Here is a 25,100-nt window from a genome sequence, read left to right as displayed (position 1 = left end):
GCAAGTACGTGGCCACACACAAAGCCTTTGAATAAAAGAAAATTAAACACAAGTGTTCTTGGTTCCAAGTTTAACATCCTTGTCTTTGAAGCAGACTTTCTGTTCATTTAAACAGTGTGATTACTATGTGTGGTAGGGAGTTCTCTTTAATCAGTGCTGTGGGGGAAGAATCTTGGTAGGTGTAAGGTCTGTCTGCAGGTGGGTTTTTTTTCATTGTATTTTTCTCTGGTGTACCTTACACTGGCTGCTAATGATCACATTCTCTCAAGGACACCAAGGTCAAATAAGAATCTGGGGCTTTATGTCTCAAGAGGTTTGTTTTGCAAATTCAAGAATACATTTTTCTATCTTGTTCAAATGAGAGCATTAGACTTTGTCCTGGGCACTGATGCAACATATTTACCTATTGGCTCTGCTGCCTCAGAATTTCCTTCAAGAGGAACTTCTCAATGTCATCATTTTTTTTCCCAGTCCTAGTCAAAGTTGTCAGCATAGTGGGTGAGACCAGCAAGGTAAGAGATGTGGCTGAAATCCATCTAATTCCTTAGCACCCCAAGAAAACAGCTTGTGAAGGTGTTGTGTCTAGCAGGAATCTGCTTCAGAGTTTGGAGAATTGCATGTGTGTAAAGGAAACTCAAAGAAATCTTCAAAAACATATTCTCCTTCATTTCTCCAGTACACCATCCTTCTATGTTTTGGGTGCCCAGGCCAAGAAGCAGCAACTGAAAACTCCATGTTGTGGAGAACATGTCTTTTGTGAACCCTAATGCTGGAGTGATATTCCAAGCAAGGTAGGAGGAAATCACAACCAGCTCTGACAGAACAGTAGAATCCACTTTTGGGAGCAGGGGACTGTAGTTGAAATGGGCTGCAAGTTCTGATCTTCAGGGACGTGGAGTCCACTTTTTACAGAGCAGGTTGTCTGACAGCTTTGGAGATGTGACATCTCTTTCCTGATCATGCTCCTTACTCCAAATTAAGACCTTCCGATGGGCTGTGGCCACAGTTCTGTGATGCATGATGACTGCAAAAAGAGCAACCTGAAGCATCAGTGTGCTGTTGGATGGGGTGGGGGGAGAGAAAAGAAAATAGAGTATTCTTTTAGCAGAGATGCACACTGTGGCTTTTTGGAAATGCTTACACTTTCAGTGTACAACTTGCGAATATTACTTAATATTGTGTAAAATGAGAGTGAGTAAAGCTCTGTGTTTACTGTTGTCACCATGCCACCAAACCTGTAAAGCTATGTTTGAGTCTTCACAGCAGGGTAGAAGTGCTTTACTGAAGGGCAGAAAGAGGACTTCATTCTGTTTCAGAGAGATTAATAGCTAAATCGCACTTGCTGCTTGAACATCAGAGATCTACTGATCTTAAATTACTACTGAAAGCAGGTGAAAAGTGCCACAGAGTTACTGTGTTGTGCTTTGTTTTAGTGTTGCCGTTTTCACACAAAGGGCTTTTCAGCCAGGTGTTAGCCCTCTAGGAAGTTCAAAATGGTCAACTTCAGTTGACAGCTTTATTTGGAAACACTTCTAACTATGTCAAACTGAACTAGACAGTTAACTGAACAGTGATTTGCCACCCCTCACCCTCAAGTGAATGGGAACACTGAAGTCTGAAAACAAGAAGAATAAACAGTGGTTACTCTCACAGGGGATGTAGAGGGATGTTACTTTATATTTCTGCAGATATGAACTCTGGCAATCATCAGAGCACTAAACATGTACTTGGATTTTGTCCAAATACTTTAATCTTTTAATGTCTGTTACAATTATAAAGGAGCTCATTGAGTTAATGAAACATACTGTAATGAACTTAGTAATTGCATATTTTTACATTGTTCTCCTCTATGGGATTAAATCTCAACTGTGTGCCATTAACTTTGCACAGGTGCAATAAATCTTTTTTTTTTTTTTTTGGCTTGGAGCATATTCCCATGATGGTTAAAGATAGGCAGGTTCTATTCCTGTTTTCTTCTTTGTTCCTACCCATTCCTTATAGTGGCCTGATGCTTGGGTGGGTGAGTGGCAAATGTTTTCAAGGGGCTAATCTGGCTCAAGATGTATCTTTGTTTCTGTTTTTTGGGGTTAGCTTTTGAACAGTCCATCTCTGAACCGGCCTGCTGGACATGTACCAGTGCTGGCACTGAGGAGGAAGAGGCCAGGCTGTGACTTTGGGGAAGCAGACACATCAGATCTAGTGTTTAACTGGACTTGGAATGGCAGAAGACTGAGGTTTTTGGAGTAGAAAGATTTCATTTTAGCAAAGAACATAAAGATAGTAGCTCAGGATGATGTATGTATTACAATATTTTTAACAAGAAACAGTTCTGATGATCCATATGTTTGCTACATAATAAGTTAGAGGTACGCATGTTGTTATGCAGCAAAGGCATAGTGTCCTTTTGCTTGCTGCTGCCACCATATTCCTGTTCTGTAGTTAGCATTTTTAAGTTCTTAGCAGGTAAAACACTTGGCAATAACTCCTGGGTGTAATCAAAAGGGTATTAAATGTTTGAGGCACTCTTATTTGTTTTTAGGGTAATAGAGAAAAGCATTACGCAACAAGCACTGGTTCATTTTCAATAGGTGTTTTGATAGAAGTTGATTGAGTTGCAGCAGCAATCAGTGACAATTGATTTTTCTGGCTCTTGAGAAGGAAACTGCCATGAATTGTCTTGCAGAATAACGTGGCTGGCACAGTCGAGTCCTCAGTGTGCAGCTAGTGCCGGTTGCGTTGTCTGGATGCGTGTATTGTGGGAAGGCTGAGCGCTTGGTTCGTTGATTAGCCAATTTGGAAACAGTGAGTGTTTTGCTCGTTCTTGGCATAACTGTGCATGTTCCCAGAGAGGCTGGAGCAGGAGCTTCAACCAGAGCGTGGAGATGGGGAAACACAGCTGTGCCGTCATCAGCTTTGGACAATGAGTGTGGCTGTAGCCACGTGGGGAGCCTTAGAGAACCTTTGTAATTATAGTTACTTATGAGACAGGAGGTACTTGGAGAAGCAGATCCTATATGCTACAAAGGTGACTTTTTAACTGATAACTTTTAACCTGAGCAATGAATAAGCGTATTTACTAAATTACCTAGTATTTTTCATGAGTCAGGTTTCTTTGTTAAAGTATTTCATTTTTTCTCTTACAGTAAAACAGGAGAAAATCATAACACATCTCTAGCTGCAGTGGCTGAATTGCTGGCTCTCCCCTTCTTGCACCCCGCCCCCACTTTTACTTTTTAATAGCCCAACATAATAGCGTAAATCGGATTTAATGGGGTTGTAATGTTCACATGTGGGTTGTAATTTTGAATTTCGGAATGAACACATTGCCTGCCCTACCGCCCCTGCTAAAAGAGAGAGACAGTAAGCTTTTCAACTCTTGTCTGCTGCTTGAACAGCATGACTCTCTAGAGCTTATGACTCAAACCAGTAGAAGGATGGTGTTTGCATCACTCTTTCCCTGGGCCTTGTGGATTTTAATGTTAAATAAAGTGTGCAGTAACGTTATGGGGTGACCACAAATTGTACCAAGTGCTCGAATGTGATGTATTATATTAGATTATAATACAAAAGCATTTTACACTAGTTTTCCTGTCAGAAGTTTAATCTTTAAAATCTCAGTTGAAGTATGGAAGACTGGGATGTTTTTTGCATGGGCACTCTTTGATGACACCGGGGAGGTTGCTGTTCCTAAATTGTAACCAACAGCTGGTTTTAGTGTACTCAGAGAATCTACTCAGGGCATAGAAGGCAAGCTGCTACAAAAGCAGTTCTTTTTGCTCATTGTGTGAACAGCTGAGTACAGAAAAGGCCCAGTGTTTGAACACTGGTGGGCAGGGTACAGGTCTTGAGAGTGCTTAGTCATTGTATCAGTGTGGTCACAGAATCACGGAACGGTTGAGGATGGAAGGCACAACTGGAAGTCGTCTTGTCCAACCCCCTTGCTCACGCAAGGTCATCTGCTACTCATGGTTTGGCAACACAGAAATGAGCAGGAGATAGTCCCTTCTTAAAATACCCAGATCTCTTGTTACTAAGTGTCACGTTTAATGCAGTTTACCAGCACACATCTCCCCTGGAAATGGGCTGGGTGAGCAGGGTGTTGGTACTGCTGTTTTTTGGTACTCAAGTTTCTTCTGAAAGGTTTCTAGCAGCCCTCCAAAATACCCTCTTCATTCTGGTTGTGTGAACCTGAAGCTTGGGCTCTTCAGTATCTTTTTGCTTGTATTTTACCTTACAGTGATCTTATGGTTAATCTGGCTGGGTATTGAGAAGATCACTCAGGTATGTAAGCTCTTCCTGGCCTAGAATTACAAATAAAGGCCCCAAGGTATGTGACAGTATTGAAAAGGAGGATGATATCTGGTTGGGATGTCTCTGGAACAGTGGTTCCAGGCCTGCAGGTACACAGACTGAGCAAAGCAGGGTGGCATCAGTGTTAAGGACGGGCAGGTTTTTTTTGGGATGTTACTCTGTCCATGTCTGTTTCCTTAGCATCTCTCTATTCCTGTTTCCAAAGTGGTTTTAATAATGTCCATTAAAATGCCAGGTTAGTCTCAACAACCAATATTGTTTGGAGATACGATCACTTTAATGTAGAATAGCTCAAGTTATTCCACAAGTTTTAGCATAGACAAGATTTCTAATATTAACTGTGACATGGTATTTTTTTCCCAGGTGGCCATCGCTGTGTTTCCCATTTTAAGTCTGGTCGCTTTGCTGAATGTCCTTCAGAGAACAGGCACTGGAAGGTTTGTGAGTGCTAAGGGCAGATTGTTCTTTGTGAACATGAGAGTGTGAACTGGCAGAAATCTAGGAGTCCACAGGAATGGATTCAGACACCGTATAGTGCTGAGAAGTCAGGAAAACATGGCCTGTTTTGGCTATTACCAGTTTTGATGCACTGATTTAGGTAAGCATAAAAGAACACCTCTGTAGATGGAGCTGCTTTCTGCTGCAAAGATTACTGTCAGGTGTTTTTTTTTTCCTTCTCTTGGTTTTTGTAATCTTAAAGGAGCACTGTCGGTGCCTGAAGCAAAAGGCTGGTGTCTCCAAAACTTTTGTGTCCTCATTAGACTCATAAATGGTATCCAGTCTTTTACTTCTTATGAGTATGATGAACATCAGGTTCTGCTTATGCACTGTGGAGTTTTACTGTGTCTCTCTTTTTCACACTACTTTTCTTTGCAGAATAATTTCTTTAAAAAATAATGATTTGTTTCAACCTCAGACATCTTTGGTTATTTCCTTTAGCATTCACTCATCTCTGCTCTCTCTTCCACCATTTGACTGCTAACTTCCTGACTGTACCATTAGTTCCTTTGTATGTGTCATAAGCACTGATGGGGTAAAAAAATTCTCTTTGTTTTTTTTTTATACTGCTGCTTCATCTTGCTTCTAGCAAGAGGTTAAGGGTTTCTCCCAACCCTGAGCTTATCTTCTTGTATCTCTTATCTCCTTTGGGATACAGCCAGTCATCACTGTCTTGATTCAGCCTCTGCTGAAGTGAAGGAATAAAGTGTTATCATCTTGACTCAAGATGCTCTTTTGTGTGTCCTGTCTAGTCTCCTGATTTATCCAAATGCCAGGAAAGTCCCAAGTACCATAGACAGATCCGTGCTAGTGCTAGAAAGGAAAACTGTGACCTTTTGTTATTTTTTTACTCTTAGTTGTATTATATTAAAAAATGCTTTCCTGCGTCACAGCACTTTTGATGAACTTTCTTTGCTTCTCTTCAGTATATTTTCAGCCAAACTCTAATAAACTTATTCTATTTCCAGTTACATTGGACTCCTTTGGAGAGTGCTTAGCTTAAGCATTAAAAAGCATCTTCCCCCACCGCCCCAAATAAATTGTGCATCCCTTCTTCTGAGTTGTAATATTTAGTATTCCTTTATGTTAGTGGTTATTTAATGGTACGTTTCCTATGTTTCCTTCTTTTCTTTTTTTTTTTTTTTTTTCCCACTCAAACCTTCTTACTGATGAAAACTTTCATTCCATCCTTACAGCCCTTCAAACACATCAGCGCTACTGCTGAAATTGAGGCTTCGTCTTTTTCCCATTACTTCCCTCCTACCTCTCAGGTTATGTGAGATTATCCTGAGAGGTAGGAAAAGAAAATTGTATTCGGCTGGATTTTAAGGGATATTTTTTGCTGCATGCTTCAGTTTAGAAACATCTGGAGTACAGCCTTATGTCAAGAAACAACCCCAAAAGGAGTGGCAGGGCTTGATAAACTGTGAAAAGTTTAAATGGATTCTAATGTTTTATTCAGAGTAGTGTTTGATTTTGTTTCTGTACTTGATATCTACCATGGTCTTTAAATTCCATATGCTAGGCAGGTACTCAGCACCTTTGATAAATCATGCTTTTTCTGTGATGCTATGTTATTTTTGGTATGGTGGTGATTCTGTGGTGGTGTGTTTTTTTGTTAATTTATTTATTGGAATAGTCTTTTGAATACCTGAGTTTGGTACTTTCCTGATCTCTAGTTTGAAGAGCTCAGATAATAACATCTTTAGTAAACAGAACACCTTTATCTGACTGGATGGTATATGAGTGTTAATTAAATTGCCACAAGGATTCAGATACCTTGAATAATCAAACCCAAGTTTCTAGTTCTCTCTCTTCTGAATTATAGATGTGTAACTAAAAGTTCCTTAGTAGAAGGAGTGCAATCTTCCAAGAAGCGGGGGAGTTCAAGTTAAATAAGTACCTGAATTTTTCTGGTATGCTTCAATATGTGCTTTAGAAGCAAGACCAGACAGCCTGCTCGCCTGTATTCTAAGTACATCCAGTCTGTTGTGTTTCTCTCTACCTTTTCAAGCACCCTTTAAAGCCTATTTTTCTCTCTGGTTTTGAAGAGTACTTTTTTGAAAGTGGGCCTGTCAATGGCAGTGAAACCTCAACCACATAAAATGCTTCGTAAGGATAAGAACAACAAGACAACTGTGGGAAAGTTAAAATACATCATGGAATGAAATTTTGAAGAAAGGTTATATGTATGCGAGAATGAGACTGGTGATAAACACTCCAATATTCACAATCTTTCCTGGGCAGCTTTGCCAGTGGCAAAAACCACCCTGCTCTGTGTATTTCAGTTCAGGGTTTCTAGATATTTCAGAGGGGAAATGTGGTATATTTAAACCCAAAGGGTCCAAAGCTAATCTTATCGTAATATTAAATGATGCGTTCCTGGGCTAACGATGCATTCTTGATCAGCAGATTGTGGGGTCAGCATCACAGAAACGTTCCTGTTGGGAAGCTGATGGACCATTCTGAGCGGTGGTAGGGTCAGGTCTTCCTGCAGTGTCTGTGTCTGCTGTAGAGCAGGGAGCAGCCCCCCAGCATTGTCTGCTTGCTGAGATCACCCCCTCTTTCCCAGCACTTGCTAGGATGTTGCTCGTAGCTCCCGTGGAGCTTTTCTCCCATTTGTGGCAGAGTGTCTGTGAATTTTATTGACATGGGTCTGCTGGGTCTTGACTGCTGTCGAGTTCAGGGTTGAATAGCACAGAATGCATAACAAAAGGGAAGAAGGCAACATGAAAGCCTTTTTATGTACACAAAGTGTACATCCAGCCCCCTGGCTTCAGCATCTTGTTTTTATTTCTTGCAGAGATGGTAGAGGATGTTTACAGCTCCTTGGACTCGACTGTTCAGTCATGCAGTTTTAACTCCAAAAATAACTCTCTTGGGGGATATTAATCCAGCATTGGATTATCTTTCTAAGATCGTTAATCAGACTTGGTCCCCGAGGGACCTTCCAGCTGAACTTGCCACTTAGTTTCCGCTCGCTGGGGCGACAGGAGCCAAGCGGAGGAAGCTGATGAGGTTTGACAAGAAGCGGTTACTTACGTAAGGTCCCGAGCAGATGGACCCGTGTCCCTCTGCTCCCACTACAGGTCCCTGGCGGCACCCGCTGCGTCCTGCCTGCGTTAGTGCCCTCCCCTCCCTTCGCCTTCTTTCACCATCCAGAAATGCCATGGGAAAACCTGCCTGCAAGCAGGGGGTGTTCTGTGCCAGCTGCAGGTGATTCCTGTGTACACTGCTTTTTGTCCAGGAAGGAAAAACACGTGCTTTGTTTTATTAAATTCTCAAATGCACGTGATGCCCCTTCAGTCGCTTTTTCATCATTAACTTCCTTACTCGAGCAGTTCGTGAAATGACCTGGCCTGCTGTGTGAGTATTACCTTTCCTCCGTAAAAGAAGAAATTAGCTGTTGTAGGCTGCTGCTTTCATATACGACTAGAACTGCAAGTCATATAACTCCTATTAGCCTGCATTTTTTCTTCTGTTTATGGAGTAAGAATAGAGTTTATTTCTTGAGAGGTATGCTCTGATAGCTCTAAGTTATTTAACATATTTTGAGATCCTTGTATGGAAAGTGCCAGGGAAATGGCAAAACAAGTTTAAAAAAGAGTTCTACAGAGAACTAATTTCATACATGAATAAAATCCTGTTTTCCGTATGCAATACATAGGTAGAAGGGGAAAATTCAATATGTTTTACTGACATACATGCTCCCTCAGAGCCAGGCAGGTAAAATGAGAGCTTGTGCATTTGTGCTGGTGCATTTTTGCATTAAATCTAACATACTTTGATCTTCAATTTGAGTGTTTATTACTCTGACTTAGTAGACCACTGGAAGCACTGCATAACATGGTTGAAATGCAGGAATGTACTGTCTGTGGTAATAACAACAAGTTGCAGAATTTGCGCTTTGACGGGCTCATCTGCTTTAGTTGTGAAAAACCCTATTGATGCAAGAAAGTGTAGACAAGCGGTAGAGATATCTTGGCCAGGGAGCAGGGTTTCACTCAAATTATAAAACAGCATGCTGCTGAGCATTGAAGTTGCTTAAACCTCCAGGTTACACCTGCGTGCATTCATTAGGGAAAATAATGGGATGTTGCCTTCCTTTTCATGAGACTCCTCCATCACTTCATACACTCGTGTCCTTACATGCATCCTGTTGCCTTGAGATTCTACCTTGAAAATAAATGTTGTAAAAATGAGTTGCAAAGTTGCTCTTACATATCAGTGTTTCTCAGATCCCACTGGGAGAGAAAAAGGAATTGCACTTGAGAAAACTCCTTAACTAGACCTTTTAGTGACGTCCGTATACTTTTCACTGCTTGACTGCTGCTGTCATAACAAAAAGCAGTTCAGTTCTAGTTCTTCATTCACATCATGAAAATCGCTTACTAAATTGGAAGCATTTCACACCAGGAATTGTGCCTTCCTTATTTTACTGGGCAGTGTCTAACACACTGTGTACCACTGGAATAAATAGTAGGCAATTTGTAATTGTCAGCACTATAGGTTGCTGAATTTTCTGTGCAATCATAATTTTGTGATGACAGCTGTTTTGGCCTAAAACAAAGAATGCTTGTTTCTGGCATTGCCACATAGGTAGAATGAGATTAAATTATCTTTTGGATCCTGCACTGGATTCATAAGATTGCAAACCAGGAAAAAAAAGTTGCCACATTCGCCTAGGATGTCACCTGAGAAAGAGAAATAAATTTGTAGTGATGATTTTATATATGCTTTTCAGCATTCAAACTACACCAATGTCTCTTGAGTTGGTCTTCTCCTGGTGGGAGAAGTGGAACTACATCCATTTGTATTAGTTAAAGATCTGTCACTTTGCTTTGTGTTTTATGACTGTATAAGCATACGTATATTAATAATTTTAATAACGTAGGAGATCTGTGCTAGCCTGCATTAAGAACTAGTCACATTGAAATTATCTTCTGAATACTGTGGCAGAGTTCTCTTGCACCTTGCTTTGGAATGCAAATGCGTATTTTCCATAGCTGAATTTGATTAACTTACCATCAACTTCCCTTAACTCTTTTTGCTTAAACCATTTGCTTTCTTTCTTTCTGCATGACTTGTTTAAGGTGGACCACAACTCATTAAAGCAAAATGGGGGTTAATGCCCATATTTGTATGTGAGAATGGAGGCTTTATGCAAATTTATTGCCGTTTTGCTTTCGTCGTTGTGGGCAGTGATCACGAATCAATGGTTTTTTTCTCCATTCTTTTCATTGTGAGCTTTGGAGTTAGCTAAACTCCTAGGAGTTACCTTCCGTTTGCCTCACGGTGAAAGGTGACAGTGCTCCAAATTGCTTTCTTGTCTTCCCAGTTAAAAGGAAGTGGTTTTGCCTGTGCATCAGGTGGATTCTGTGTTTTTTATAGGTCTCCTTTCTCTTTCTATAGATATGTGCCCTACAGGTGATATTTTTTTTCCATGAAAACCATAAAAGAAACAAGATGCAGGTTGAAACAAAACTGTTGAAAGCAAGGGCTTAGTTGTCTGAAGCTCTCCTCAGTCAAGCCTGTCTGGCAGGAGCTGCTGCTGCTCTTTTTTGTGTTGTGGCCAGTGAACTCAGGCTCTGACTGAGGTTTCCAGCATCCCTTCTGCCAGGGATGCAGTGCTGTGCCAGGGCGTGTCGGGAGAAGCCTGTCAGTGTGGCACAGGGTCAGCTAGCTTCACTTAAGCACTACAGGAGGTTTCATACCAAAATGTCACCAAGCTGAGACTGCCGAGGACTGTTCTGCTGAGGAGGTGGGAAACACCATCACTGAATGAACGTGGGAGCAAAAAGGCGACGAGGTCTCAGTTTTGAGGGTTGAGGTGGATTAACAGATCATTGCTGACAATAAGGCTCGCTTCTCTTCCCCCGCCACGTTCCACCACTGTTTGACTTGAACGTGGTAAAAAACAGATGACTGAAAATACTTGTTTTGCTGGTTAGTTGAGTCAGGGTAACGCTCAGGGGAAAAGGAAATGGTGAGAGCGTGAGGTATCAGGGGAGAAATGGCGGGAGTTTCACATCCGCTCAGGCTCTACGCGGGAAAAGACACCCAAAAGTGAATGACTGGCTCTTCTTACAGACCAGCAAGCCAGTTGCATGGTTTAGTTGTGTTTATTCCTGGTCCCTGTAACATCTACCAAATGCAGAAGATATCAGTGTGTTTCTAATCACACTGTTTAGTCTTTCAAAGCGCTTCATGCAATCCAGTCTTATTTATAGACCATCCATTGTCTTATTTACTGCCTTGTGGTTTGCTTTGTGGTGATGTGCGATCCTGTCGGCATCGGAACTGCCATTGTTGGAAATAAATTGCTGGAGTGTTAAAGTTGGCAAATTGCTCTCTTAATCTGTGTCGAGAACCCTATGTAGAATGTAGCAGGGCTTGCAAACATGATGGGCTGAGCCTTTGCAGAGTAGACCAGAAGACACACAAGAAAAAAGGAAGAGCCGTATACATGAAGACTGGACAAACTCCCACTTGTAAGTTGTATGAGACGAAGGTACACAATCTTTTGATAAAGGGATTTCATGATTTTGTTCAGGCTGATCTGTGTTCATGCTTCTGTTGCAGTTGCAGGAGAAGGATGGTTAGACTGGCTTAAGCTGAAGCAGCAGCTAAGGTGGTCAGAGCCTTTTTTTCCCTGTATCTGTCTGTCGCTTTTGGATGTCTGGTATATACTGTCAGCTCGTCTCTTGCCTTAGCTCTTTCAAAGGGTGCATGTGCAACCATGTGTCCATGCTTTCACCACTTCCTTCTCTTTTCTGCTAAGAAGAAGTGGGACTGCACCTCTGGGGGTTTCTACAGCTTATCTTATTTTGTCATACATGATGACTTTCTGCTGGGTCTGGGCAGAGCACGGCGAAACACCGCGGTCTGCACAGAGGGCTGGGCACAGTGAGCGGGAAGCCGGCAGCCCACAAGAAGGGTGCATGGGTCGCTGTGCCTGAGAGTTGCAGAGCTTTACTACTTGAGCGGCAGTCCTGCTGCCATCCAGCTGGGAGAGGGGCGCAGAAGGCTTGTTGGCAAGCTTAGAAGCTTGAGAAATGTTTGTTGTTATTGAGAGGTTACAAACTTTGAGCCAAAAGAGACAGAATTAAATTCTGCAGAAGCTGAGGGTTTGATTCTTTCCTCCCCCAAAATTCACAGATTGCGCTGTTTGACATGAGATCCTATTGATATTCGTATTGTTGCAGAACTATGATGTTTTATGTAGCTGATTATATCATTGTGAATGTATACGCTATCCTTGTGTATTCACATATCTGAGGTTTAACATAAAGAAGTATTTATATATGGGTATCTCTGGATCCGTTAGGTGAGGGTATGTGTGTGTATGTATATGTGGAAACTGCTGTGTTCTGCCTTCTTCCTGACATCCTGGTTGCTATAGTGCAGTGATCTATTTGTGAACACTCAGAAGATCATTGCTATAGTTAAAAGAAACAGTGTTTCCTGGCCATAACTTCCTGGGCAATCTCTTCTCCTGGAGCACCAGCTTTAACCCATTCCACCACCTTCCCTGGGACTCCAGGAGTGACCCTGTAACAGGAGGTTTCTTTAGTTCATTGCTTTTCCAAACCAGCACATTTAATAATATTTCAAAATAGTTTGTCTATTTAAATCTAATGCATGCCTGTTATTCACCGTACATTTCAGTGCTTCAGCCATCTTTCTAACAGGCTGTCGAGCTGTGCAGCGTGTTGTGGCATTGTGTCCTGTGTTTGCTTCTGGAATATGTGGCATTCTTCTGCTCTTGCACATACCTACACACATACGTTTTCATCCACCTGCCCAGCCAGGCAAAATGTAGGAGACCAAGCGGCAGCGCTGGAGTTCTGTCTGAACTGCTGTGTGGGTTTATTTTTTTTCCTTCTCTCTGCAGGTGTGAATGAGAGAGACTCTCTGCAGTATTTAGTGTCCAGTTGTACTGGCTCCGAAGAACAGCAGCGTCGCAATGCCCCCTCCTGCTGATATAGTGAAGGTGGCGATCGAATGGCCAGGTGCCTTCCCCAAGTTAATGGAAATAGACCAAGTAAGTGCCTGTGTTCGTGTGCTCCTAGTAAATAAGTTCTCTGCTTGTGTGTGTGTCTCTGCATTTATGTTTACTTAGATGCACAGATATGTTTCTCTGAGTGCATGTGTGGTAGATATTCTTATAAGGGGTGTAACCCTCTTCCATTCTTACTGCTTAATGCTTTTGATGTGTTTAGCTTCTTTTTTTGTTTGTTTGTTTGTTTTTAATTTGCTTCTTCTTTTTAAATAGCTGCTTCAACAAGCCCTTTACTGCTTGTGTAACATACTTAACACTTTTGTGCCTTAGTTTGTTCTACTGTAAAACTGTTGTAATGTTGTTACCTCTAGGTGGAAAGTCTTCAAATTTTTAGTCAGTGCTTTGCATTTGGGGTACGGTCATACTGAATGGCTGCAGCAAGTGCAGATTTTGGAACTTAAGTAGTGGTGCACTGTGAGCAGGAGGATCTTTGCTGTTCCATACAGGCATCTCTGGCTTTGTCCTGTTTAGCTGGTTATTTCTTATGCAATGGCCCTGTGGACTAATTGGAGACAGTGTACAGAAACTCAGAAATTCAAAATTGTGAATTAAAGACTCTTTGTAGGAAATTCTGAGGGGAGGGGATTGAGTCGGGAGGAAGCAAACCAAATCAGGTTTCACAAGTGCTGTATTTTATGTTTTGGACTCTCTGAGATTGTTTTTATATCACATGTATTAATATTAAAAGCAACCTCTTTAAAATTTAACAGCTTATCTATAACGTTTTGAAATCATACAGCATGTTACCTGTTTAGAATAATTATTATTTCTGTAAATAGTATTCAGAGTGAAGGAAAGCATTTCATAATGTGCTTTAGACCCTAGTGTATCTGGGGACCAAGTACATTATAAAGTTCTATTGGAGAGGAGAAAATTTGAATTCGTGCTTGAAATGTTTTGGTGAAATGAGGTCCTAATTTCTTCATGCAGTGCAATCAGTTTCACTTCTAGTTAACCCTTTTGTGGCATATGCCTCGGAAGTTCCTGTGTGAACTTTGGAGAAACATGGTACTAGAGAGTGGCTAGAATAACAGCAGCAGGATTTTTAGACACTCTGAAAGCCCCTTTAGAGGAAAGGGGAGTTCCCAAGCTGTTAGCACTTTGATTTCTAGACCTGCCAACCTTTTCCGTGTTCATTTGCTGACATTTTTGAGTAAGCATATATCTACAGATACAAATCTCTTGCCTTCTTGGCATGAAGAATATTTTACTTTTTTCTTCCTGTATAACAAATGGTAGACATTGTGCCCACTGTGTTCAAGGAAAGATGAATGTTAGTCATGATGAACTACAGCTTATTGCTACCAAGTACAGTGGGGACAAAAATGAACAAATATTATGCAGTCTCCTTCCAAGCAGCAGTAAAATAATACAAAAATGATTGGTTTTAATTTACAAAATGGCTTAAAGTAACTCTTCAAAAAACCTCGTACCTTATCTGAAATATTAGCTTACTGTCAGGGAACCTTGTTTTTACTTTTATTGTATAAGATTTAGAAGGGACAAGAAACATCAATGCTGACTTAAGTGGGGTAGAATTCTTCCAAATTAGCATGCCAAGTTGCCTGCTAGATTCCTCATGGCACTGAGTGGCGAGAAGGAGGAAGAAGAGGGAAAATCAGGTTGAAAGGGAGAAACCCAACAGCAGCCTGCTCCTGATGCAGGAGGAAATGGGGGAATGAAGGTTGAGGATCTCATCTCTCACCTTTCTGACATGGAAAATACAAGTGTTGTGACCAGAAATGAAGATGGGGAGGCGGGGGGAGAAATCTCTTCCTAATACCCATACACACAAATCCACACATTAGCCTTTTCCAGGGATGGGAGAAATATGGGAGTGAGCCCTGAAAACATACAGAGAACACATGCTTCTAAACACAAAGCCCTGTCTTTGGTTCACTTCATGCTAACTTTTCCCAATCTGTTTCTTTTCAAACATCTATGTAGTTGAAGAGCTGTAGTGGAGGAGATGATTCATACCTCAGATGGTGAGCTGTCGGGGATGATAAAGGGGAGGAGGGAAAAGGAAGGCAGAAAAGAGAAATTACTTGCCGATTGACCAGACACTGCAGCCAGTGCCTGTCTCCCAGGTGGGATCTGCTCATTCGAACACCATTTGACTTGTATTCAGAAAATCCTAAAAACTGCCTGGCATTTTCCTCCTGCTCTGATCCCTTAGCGGTAAGAACAGTATTTAAAAGAACAGCACTGTATTATTACTTTGAAAAGAACAACAAAAAAAACCTCACTGTAGCATGACGCAAGTTCTTTATCTTTCAGGGTACTGAAGCTATTCCAGATACTAAAGTACAAATAATATGTAAGAGATCAGAGGAAAATCTGGATTATTTTTTGGTTTTAGGTTGTTTGTTGTATACGCTTAGTAGCATTTATTTAAATTCAGTTGCACAGTATCTCAATTCACCTGCTTTGTTCAAGCATATTTTGCTTGACAATGAAGAGAATGAAGTATTTTCAAAATGAGGAAATGTCATTGTGAAACCATAGTGATTGACAGTGGTATACTAGGAGGTTTTGGGCCTGAAAAGAGCTGATGAGTATTTTTGTCACCAAGTCTTATTAAACTGTACATTTAAAAAGCCTCCCCTTTAGGCGTATGACTTCAGACAACTTGGACTTCATGAAGCACAGAGGTTTTTTCTAGTTCATGCTTCCTGCTACATTTCTTTAGGTTTGTCAACCTGGGTTCATCAATGGTGGTTTTAGATTTAATCGTACAAACTTATTCTCACTGAGTTAGACTCTTTACTTGCACTATTAATATATAATTAAATGCTTTTCAGAACCAGCCTCTGTGCCTAACCTTTCTTCTCATTCATTGAAATGTACTTTTTGACATCAGGGTTTTACAACTGCTTTTTTCCTGGAAAGCTGTTTTAAACAAGGAGTGCAAAACTGCATATTATTTACTGCCCTCTCTCTCACTAGGTGAGGATTAAGTCAGTTGCAGCAATTGGCTGTTGCATGTATGAATTAAAGCTGATTTTAAAGCATGTACAATCTAATGTACTTTTCTGCTTTGTCTTCGAAAGGTGGACTTGACTGAATTCAGTTACTCTCTTCCAGAATACTTGATTTCTTTTTCATTTCGGTTTCCCCTCATTTCCATCACTTTCCTCAATTCTAAATTTGAAAAATAACATCTAGACTCTTCCCCGCTGCATAAATCCCTACTGGTAATATTAGTACAGTGTTCAAAATTAGTTTTTAGTGAAGAGATTTTATTATGACTTGAAGAGCCTGGGTATAAAAATGATCCTCCAATTTGAAGTCTTGCTGTCACATAAGGGGAGGAATGGAAATGGGTTGGTGTCTGAATTTGCACTGGGATCTTTTTCTGGACTTTTTAGGGGTACGGTCTGGGGAATAAATGAATGGTAGATGCTGACTGCCTGGTACCTTCTTCTCCCAGTCTTCTGGCTGATTATTCTGGAAGATGTTAAGAGTGGAGATGGGTGGGCTCTGTACAGGTGAACCGGGGTGCTGGTTACCCTCTCCTGACTTCTTTTTATTTATCCCAGAAATAGCCATTTCATAAGAGGATGTTATTTCTTGTGTTCAGATGAAAAATTGTGTGCTTTAATTTGTGCCCATTATGTATAACTCATTCTCAACTGTTGGTGTTCTTCTGCAGCACAAACTATTTTATGTAAGCCACTACTGGTTTTAGGTTACCTGAATACTTTGTTCTGTAGATTTACAGCTTCACTCTTCCTGCTGCAGGGGGAAGCAGCTTCCAGGAGAGGCACAAGGTGGATACTTGGGGACAAGAACTATTTTAGCTTCTCCCATTCAAATCCACTTGTGTGTTAACATGAGTTGTACTGAAACTAGATTTCTCTAAACTCAGGGATGAACTTCCTCAGCATTGGAGGTAAACACTGTTCCTACAGAAAGGAATGGTTTGGAATTAAATTTGTCTGTACAGTCTTTTCCTCTAGATTTACTTTTATCTGTCAGATCATTAAATATAGATTAAATTAGAAAATGTGAATGTTTTACCCAAAAAAACCCACAAAACAAAACAAAACAAAAACCAAACAACCAACCAAAAAACCCTGTATATTCTTTTCAAAGCACAAATGTGTTACAGTGAGCAAAATTTACAGGAGCACTGTCAAATGACAATTTCATGTTAATACATTGCAGTGCTGCACATGGGATGAACCATGGGCTGCTTTACATTAATGCTTTCTCTGAGGTTTAGATTTAGTCAGCAAATTTATCTTGTAAGAGTGTCTTTCAAGTAATCTCTTCTGCCAGTGTATGCTATAAATGTAATTTTAATTTATTTTTTCTTCAGAGGTGTCATTGTACTTCACTGCATATTAAAAGGAAACCAGTGAGATTTTTTCAAAGGGAATTTTCAAATAGTTTTGGGTTTCAGACCTAAATCTGGACCCTTGGGGATTGTTAATTGATTTAGTGCTGTGTTGCTCAAACTGTGGGGGGAAATACAGTTCAAAAGGGGTTGCGAAATGCTTAGTTAGAGAAAAGAAAGTGGCACATCGCTTCTGCCATGTGTGCAGACTAAGAATAGCTGTAGTTTCTACAAGTGCTGTCACTAGTAATAGCAGTGTACCAATACAATCCTAGCATCACAAGTCTAAATGTATGCAGTATTAGTGAGCACCAGCATTGCTCAGGTGATGAGGAAGAAAGGGATATTGATGTCTCTCTGTACCAGAGGCTGGACTGTAAATTTAGTGTCATTCCCTGTTGCTTAGTTCTGGCTCCAGACTCCCTCAAAATCAAGGGATTTAGTGCTGAGGGGATGAAGGAAGAGAGAGAGGCTCTTGCCTCCTTGCCACAAACCTGCAAAATCATGTAAACTCTTATCCAAAACCTGCAGTAGTATTGCAGTAGCTGGAGCTACTGATGCTTTTTGGTATTCATATTGTGAAGATTTCCAATGTTATTGCACAGTCTGAGTTCAAAGTAGTTAAAGGAAATGTCAGTGCCTTTCACAGCTGACAAGATCTCGGTTTCTTGAAGACAGAGGACTCGGAAGCAGCTCATGGAAGAGTGATGAAGAGTCTTACACTGACTTATAAAATTGTTTCCTGCCTGGATCTGCTGGCAGCAGCTCCTTTCTGTCAGGTCAGAGAAGGGAGTTAGTGCCACTGCAGCTGCATCTCAGCCATTCTGAAGGATGACCTTGGTTGCTGCTGATGGGAAACTTACCCAAAGATTGATAAGCCAGAAGATGGCTACCTTTTCAAAAAGACTGAAACACACTCAACTAACTTAAGCTGTCTTGCTAAAGGTAGGGCTTGCTTAAAATTGACTTATAATCCTTCCAGTTTTGTTACCATGGGGGATTATTAGTAGGACTGGTGAGGAAATGATATCCACTAACTTAATGTGTCGTTTTCTTTGGACTAATGAAAGGTCTCTTTTTTTTTTTTTTTTTTCCTTTTTTTTTTTTCCAAAAAAAAGCTGTTCAGCAACAAGAATAATCTTGGAAACAGTAATGCAGATGTTTTAACGCATTGGATATAATTCAGTGCACTAACATGCATATGTACGCAGACAGTGCTTTGTTAACATAATGAACCAATCATTGTTAATTGCAATGGGTGTCGAAAGATATGATTTCTTTTCTTACAAGACTGTGGGGTTGGAGTGCTCATCATTAGAGCTCCAGTTCTTTGCTGTGGTGGCAGCCAGGCATCCTGGATCAAAAGGCAATGCTATTATCACATGTTACATTTTATTAGTCTGGCTTGTCCAAAGCCACATTCCCACTGGTTAGTTGAAGTCTTTCACGGTTGAGAACTGGCATCTTGTGATGCGTGGCTGGGAACCCATCACTGAAAATTACGTGAAAACTTTGTCTTATACTCTTGAATACAGAGACCACAGCAAAGCTTAACAGACTGAAGAGGCAACAGGTCTGGTGAATAGTTAGAAATTGTAAAAGAAATGGGGGGAAAAAATTACAAATATTTAGTGAGTTACATTCTAATGGATGCTATTTATGATGTCTACTTGATGCTGTCTTCTTTGTTAGGAAACATTAGCTAAATGCAGTAGACAGATAATTTTTTTTTTTTTTTTTGAGAGGTGGATATAGAGCCAGGAGACCCTTGAGGTCCTCCAGAAATAGTGTCCCAGTGTTCCTGATCTCCAGCATAAAGGATGTTCAGGAAACAGTATTTTAGGAAAGACATGAAACACCTCATTAATTTTCTCCTTTGATTTTTTTTTTCTGGCTCTGATTTTGTTAGCCCCATAGTGCTAGCCAGAATCTCTGCATTGGAGCCTGAATTTTGCTGACTTCAATGACGGCATTTTCAAGATGAAGGCTGAACATGGCTATCAGATTGTTTCACCTACAAATGTTTTTAAGAAACAGTAGAGGTCTCTTCTCTTAAAAATTGATTCTGCTATATTTAAAGGAAGTGTGTGATGATGAGATTCCTGGAGTTATGCACCAGTGAATTAATTACAAGGTACTTCATTCACATTTTGGCTAGCTGAAGTACCCAGGTGTACTTTATGATTCAGTTGTATTCTCCTTATAGAACTCTAAGATTCTAGTACAAAAGAGAGTAATATTAAAAATCCTGCTGTATAATGTTTTTGTGTCTTTGTGTAAAGACTTTTCTACCTGGGTAGCCCAGTAGTGTGTTAGTCATGAGCTGTGGGTTTGAGGTTTCTTCGTTCAGTTTTCAAAGGTATGCCCACCTAATAAAGTGGTTGTGTGAAGAGCCACATCTTAAAGACCTGCTTTGTATGTTAAGCTGTATTTTAATTGGCTTTAAATATGTGGTATGAGCATGTTGCATGCAAACATGCTGTAACTCACAGCTGTAGGTCCCTAAGTGTTTTATAACTCAAAAGTACTCTTGACTGTAAGTTTTTGACATTGCTATTTGCGATGTACTTGAGGAAATGGGGAGTGTTGTGGCTTGTTAGGACACTAAATGTGGAGTAAGAAGTTTCTGTACATTTCTGTTTTGTTGGTTTTTTTATAATGTTATGTTTCACTGCTTCTTTATTGTGTAGTCACTTCAACATCCTAAACATATGATCTCTGTGGCAATGCTTAGATCTGGTGAAATGCAGATATAGAAGTGAGTATGTCTTTGGGGAATGGCAGGGAGTAACTAAGGAAGCTGCAGCTGACAGTAAAGGGGAAGAGGACATGAACATCCAGATTTCCCCAAGTCTTGTGTGCTCTGCAGAACTTCTACTGCTATATTTATACCAAAGTGTTTCTACTGACATGTTAAAATGGAGCCAATAAAAGCTCTCTCCCATTGGCAGGCTGCACTTGCTGAGGGTTTTGCCCATCAGCTCTGGGGTGTGAATGTTTCCCACCTTGGGTTGTGTTGTTGCACCAACAGAACTATGTGGTGTTGACCTGGCCCTTTCTGTGTTTTATGGTCTCTGTTACTGCAGTGTTGGGGTGTCCCCATTCTTCAGTTATTCACTTCCTCTGGTGCTCCCTTGAGTTAGGGAGATTTTCCATCTTTTACAGATGACCAATGCCTAATTAACAAGTCTGGTCTTAGTAATGCTCCATTGTAGTCAATGGAGAGAGCTGATTGCCAGAGTGGTTCAGAGCAGGTTGAGGAGGCTGAAGCGTAAAGCTCTCCAGGACCTCCCCCTTACAGGAGAACACCTTGCCTCTTACATCATGAGAAACCAGTGATGAAGTAGTGCGTCAAGGACCCAGGTGTCCTGGCATCTGGTGTTTGCCACCAAACAGTCCTGCTTCTGTTTCTGTAGCCCCTGGTGTATGACAGTAACAGATGAAGCCTCCACTGATTGTGAAAAGAGGTGTTTTTCTGTTTTTTAATAGCCATAAAAATGGCTTCTTCACTAAAAGATTTGTTAGTAGAATGGTAGCATTAATTATAGATAGAATGGTGTATTTACTGGCTTGAGATTCTGTTTTTTGACAGATGTACAGATCAGCAACAGAATACTTTTTTTTTTTTTTTCCAATGCTGAGTGTTTTCCACTAACAGATGTGCTGCATCTGCTGTTTTTCTGTGATAGGCTTAATGACAGCAAGGGTTAAGGGTTTTCTTGTTACTTCTGTGACTAAAAGGTGTCAGCCAGGGAAAGTGATATCCCAGTCATTGTCCAAATCCAAAACAAAACAATAACCAAACCCAAAAGAAAAATCAATGAATCTCTGCTAGTCATTTGAAAAGGAAAGCTATTCAACCTTGGCCTAAAAGAAACCTGTCTACAGTTCCCTGGTATAGCACAATCAAAGTATATCTGAACTGCATGTATAACATGGTTTCTACTCAGATTTAGGCTTCTGACCTCTCTACAGTTCACACGTGCACATTCACATACACTTGCTATTTGATTTGGGAAGTGCTTTAACCCCAGGTTAGTGTACTGGTGGCTTGAACGGGACCTGTGGCTTAGTCAGCGCTGGTGTATTTGAACGTTCTTACCTTTCTTGTGCTCATCCCGCGATTTCCTTGGAACAAAAGAGTTGCCTGGACTCAACCAGTTGACACTCTTGCCGGCCTGTGCTTGGTGCTTCCTGGTGACTCGTTCCCTGCATGGGGAACCCAAGGTGTAGGAACGAAAGGATGAAACTGGTGAGGAAATGGCAGTGAAAAATTTCAGTCTGTGTTCTGCCAAGTTGCTTTAGAAGTGCTACAAAAGAGGTAGCAGGGGCAGATACTCAAGAAGACTGAATTAAGGATATGTGTGCATCTTAGCACAAAAAACCTGGAGATGTGACCTGAGACTTACGCAGCTGAGTGCAGAAGTGGTGACCAGGACTGGCTGCATGGTGGATGTCATTAGGGCTACAGTTAGCTGGCATCTCAGACACAGGTACGAACCAATCAATGCAGGTAAAGCTTTATTGGGTGTGTAAATTTACATCAGCTCTAGCGTCAATGGCAGGATTCTCTCTACATGTGCAGATCAATAAGTCACAAGGCCGTAATACCCTCTTATCGTTTCCCACTGGATTTCAGGTATCAATTGAATACCTACCCTAGGAAAATACTTTTGTACTAAGCAGTATGTTCAGCACAGATGGCTGTGATATATTAGCTGAAGGGGCTATCTCCTATAGGAAGCATAAGTTTTACTTTGATCCATGTTATTTCATGCATTAAAGCTACAGCTTGATCTTCTTAGAGCCTTAAATGAGCTTCTCAGCATGTGTAAAAAACCACTTTGTTTTTACTAGTGTAGGGGAGGACACAGAGGCAAAAATAAAACCCCAAAAGTAAAATGGACCAGCACAAAATACACATTTTGATTAAGGAAAAACTTTGAATTATTTTTGGGCTGTCTGATTGTAAGGAATTCTTTGAAGTGCCTTGACTAATAAGGTGAATTTGACTTTTTCAGGACTGTAAATGCAGCAAAGATATTATGTAAATTTCTGTAAACATAATTGTATTATTATTATAATAACAAAAACATCAAGTCCATTCTCTTTGATAACAGGCAAATATTTACAGCCAGGCAGAAAAAAAAAGTGTCTTTGAATGGCCTGCTGGGTGGATTTACTCCACAGAATAGAAATGGGCTTTTACCTCATCTTTCATGGTTTAAAAATAAAAAAATACAATAAGTTGCTTTTGTTTGTCTTCTAGTACTGCTGCATTCCTATACATACTGTAAATAGTAGTGTCCTGTCACTGCTTCCGTAGCATAGATTCATCTCTTGCTGCCGTCTGTCTGTAGCAAGGCGAGGGATTCTGGACGCGGCCATGAGCTGGATGGGAAGGGGCCGTGGGAGCCGGTCACTCGCCTCCCTGCTGCTGCTTGAGCAAATGGGGGTTTTCTTGTCGCAGATGCCTGGGCATGAACGGGCAGGGTGGTGGGAGGGCAGCCGCTGCCCGTCCTGCCTGCCAGAGCCCTCCTGTGACATCTGAAGTAGGCGACATCTCGCTGTGAGCAGGGCACTGGCGACAATTTATCTGCTTGGTAGGGATGGGGAAACAATTCTATCTGGAGAGTTAAATGTAGGGAGAAGGCAGCCCAAGGGATGAGTAGGAGCAGCAGCTTATTAGGATTGCAGTGGTATTTATTTTACGTTTATTAATTTGTGAAGTGCTATCAATTTACTAATTGCAAGCTCTGTATCCCAGAAGAGTTCTACATTTTTTTTTCCATCCTGTTGCTGTTAGCTGAGTTGTACTTAGCCACATCAGTGCTGTAGCAGTAGTGCCACAGGAGGACAAAGATGCACCATGGAAGGCTGGCTGTATTAGCAATTTTTGTATTGAAGATCCATTTTGTTTTTCCTTTTTAACTGTCCCTTACAAGTCCTAGTTAATTTGTTGTGGGTTTGTTTTGTCCAAGTTTTTTGACATTCAAATGATGTCATATAATAATTTAAATGTGGTGTAGAATAGGAAAATGAGGAGGGACATGAGTAGGATTGAGAAAGGACATAAAAGCTGATGGTGTAGAGGACTTAGAAGTACCAAAATAATGATTTGGAAAGTAATTGTGTCCAACCTTCCCCAGTATTTATATTATTGCCAGTTTGGGTTGTTTAAAGTGTCTTTTTGTCATAGTTTCCGATAGGAAACTATAGTTGCTATTGGGAAGTAATGGAGAGGAGAGGCAGTTAACTCTTTTTGTCCTCCATTGTGTTAAATCTGTTAGCTGATGTCAGTTTACTTTGTAAAAGGAATTAATGTCCCAGATACAAATTTTGTCAAAACAGGGAAATAGCGGGGCAGGACACGCAGCAGCATCCTGAGGAGGGAAGGGGAGGCAGCATGCAGAGCTGTGCGCTGCGCTTGGGAGCAGCTCACCCACAGGCTGGCACATGTGTGCTGGGTGGCAAGCTGGTGTTATCCTTCCTAGACAAACCTGTGCTCCTCCTCCTGTCCCTCCCAAAAAATGGGGTTTTCTTTTTTTTGGGAATGTTAGAGAGCAGTTGGAAGCAGGGATCGCTTTCACAGGATTGCAGAAGCTACAAAATCCCTGGAGGAGCAGGAGAAGGATGACAGCAGGTCAGAGCAGCTGCACGTAAATGACACAGTTATCCAGACTGAGGAACTGATTGGGATAAAAAATTGTGGGGAAGAAAATGCTCTTTTTCATTTCTGATCTGCTTGACAGCCTGGCTGTGGCTATGTAAGCAGCTGAGCCAGCGCGACAGAGAAGCTGCTGTGGAGAAGGGACACGCTGGCTGCTTCATAAGGGAGCACTATCACACCTCCTGCCTTTTCTCCCATGTGCAGCTATTTGCTGATCATTTGGCTAGATAGCAAGTCAGATGAGGAAATTGGTGCAAATGAAAACTCTTTTTTCCCCTTTTTACTAGGCCAGATTTTCTTTAGATGGAGTTACCTGGTGTGGATCATCTGGGTGGTCATGTGCAAATAGTAACAGCAGTGAAAGAGGAAGGCTGGAAACTAAGGACTGAGACACTATGGCGAGCGGCGGCAGAATCCTTTCAGCAGATGCTTTCATTCATGTTTGATTAAAATGGTCTTGTGTTTCATTTTTGCCTGTTTATAAACTGGCTTAGTTGACTTCACTGTTGAAGTAACAAATCCTTCCCTGATCCTGACTGGGGAGTCCTATCTCTGGCTTTCTCTCTACACAGTGATGCGGTTCAGAAAACAAATCCAAGGGAAAGATAATTCTTCCTCTGCATAACTCACTCTGCTACTGAGTTAATTTCTAGCCTAATCAGTTTTCTATAAACATTAAAGGGAAACAGCTTGTTTCGACAGCATTGTTAGTTTATGGGTGGATTTGTGTATTTTGTTAGTTTTGTTTGCTTTTTAAGAATTTAGTGAACTGTTATTGTTGGAAGTGGAGAGGTGGTCCTATGCTGTTCAGGTGATTTGGGGAATTTTCACGAAGCAACAGATCTGTGTCACATTGTGTGGTCACCCAGTATTGGAGAAAAAATGCTCAGTAGTCACCCAGCGGGTGAAATTTGGTCTGTTTCTTTTTGCCGTGCAACTTCATCTGTGTTTTGGGATATAAAAATGCAGGTTTGTTTTTTTTCAGCCAACAGTCTTCTAAAAACACTTGGTTGTGCACCCTGTGTTTATAACAATGTTCAGAACATTGCAACATCACCAAACTAGACTGTTCCTTCTATTTTGGGACTCAAAGCAACAGAGCTGTTTTCAGTCAGTCCAAATGCTTGTGTTCACAGATGTAGAGAATAAAGCAGAACTGATACATCTGGGATCTTAAACACCTTCCAGCTGGTGTTTTATCAGGGGGAACCTGCATA

At 41.0% G+C, this 25,100-nt stretch overlaps 1 protein-coding gene across 9 annotated transcripts in view; it reads left to right on the top strand.

The window, feature by feature from the left end:
• The window catches only part of ELMO1 (engulfment and cell motility 1), a 315,282-nt gene that overhangs the window by 35,084 nt on the left and 255,098 nt on the right, over window positions 1-25,100 (top strand). For 5 of the 9 annotated variants that reach the window (XM_065051834.1, XM_065051836.1, XM_065051833.1 and 2 more), the window contains exon 3: window positions 12,704-12,853. The exons of 2 other annotated variants lie outside the window; for them this stretch is intronic. In XM_065051834.1, coding sequence (XP_064907906.1) covers window positions 12,776-12,853 — 78 coding nt within the window. In that variant the 5' untranslated portion in view covers window positions 12,704-12,775. Of the gene's footprint in view, window positions 1-8,156; window positions 8,176-11,391; window positions 11,441-12,703; window positions 12,854-25,100 lie in introns of those variants that run through there. 2 more of the 9 variants (XM_065051837.1, XM_065051838.1) reach the window with 2 other exon arrangements.

This window comes from Columba livia, chromosome 2 (genome assembly GCF_036013475.1).
Source record: "Columba livia isolate bColLiv1 breed racing homer chromosome 2, bColLiv1.pat.W.v2, whole genome shotgun sequence".
Lineage (NCBI taxonomy): Eukaryota > Metazoa > Chordata > Aves > Columbiformes > Columbidae > Columba > Columba livia.
This window is presented reverse-complemented; position numbering and strand designations above follow the sequence as displayed.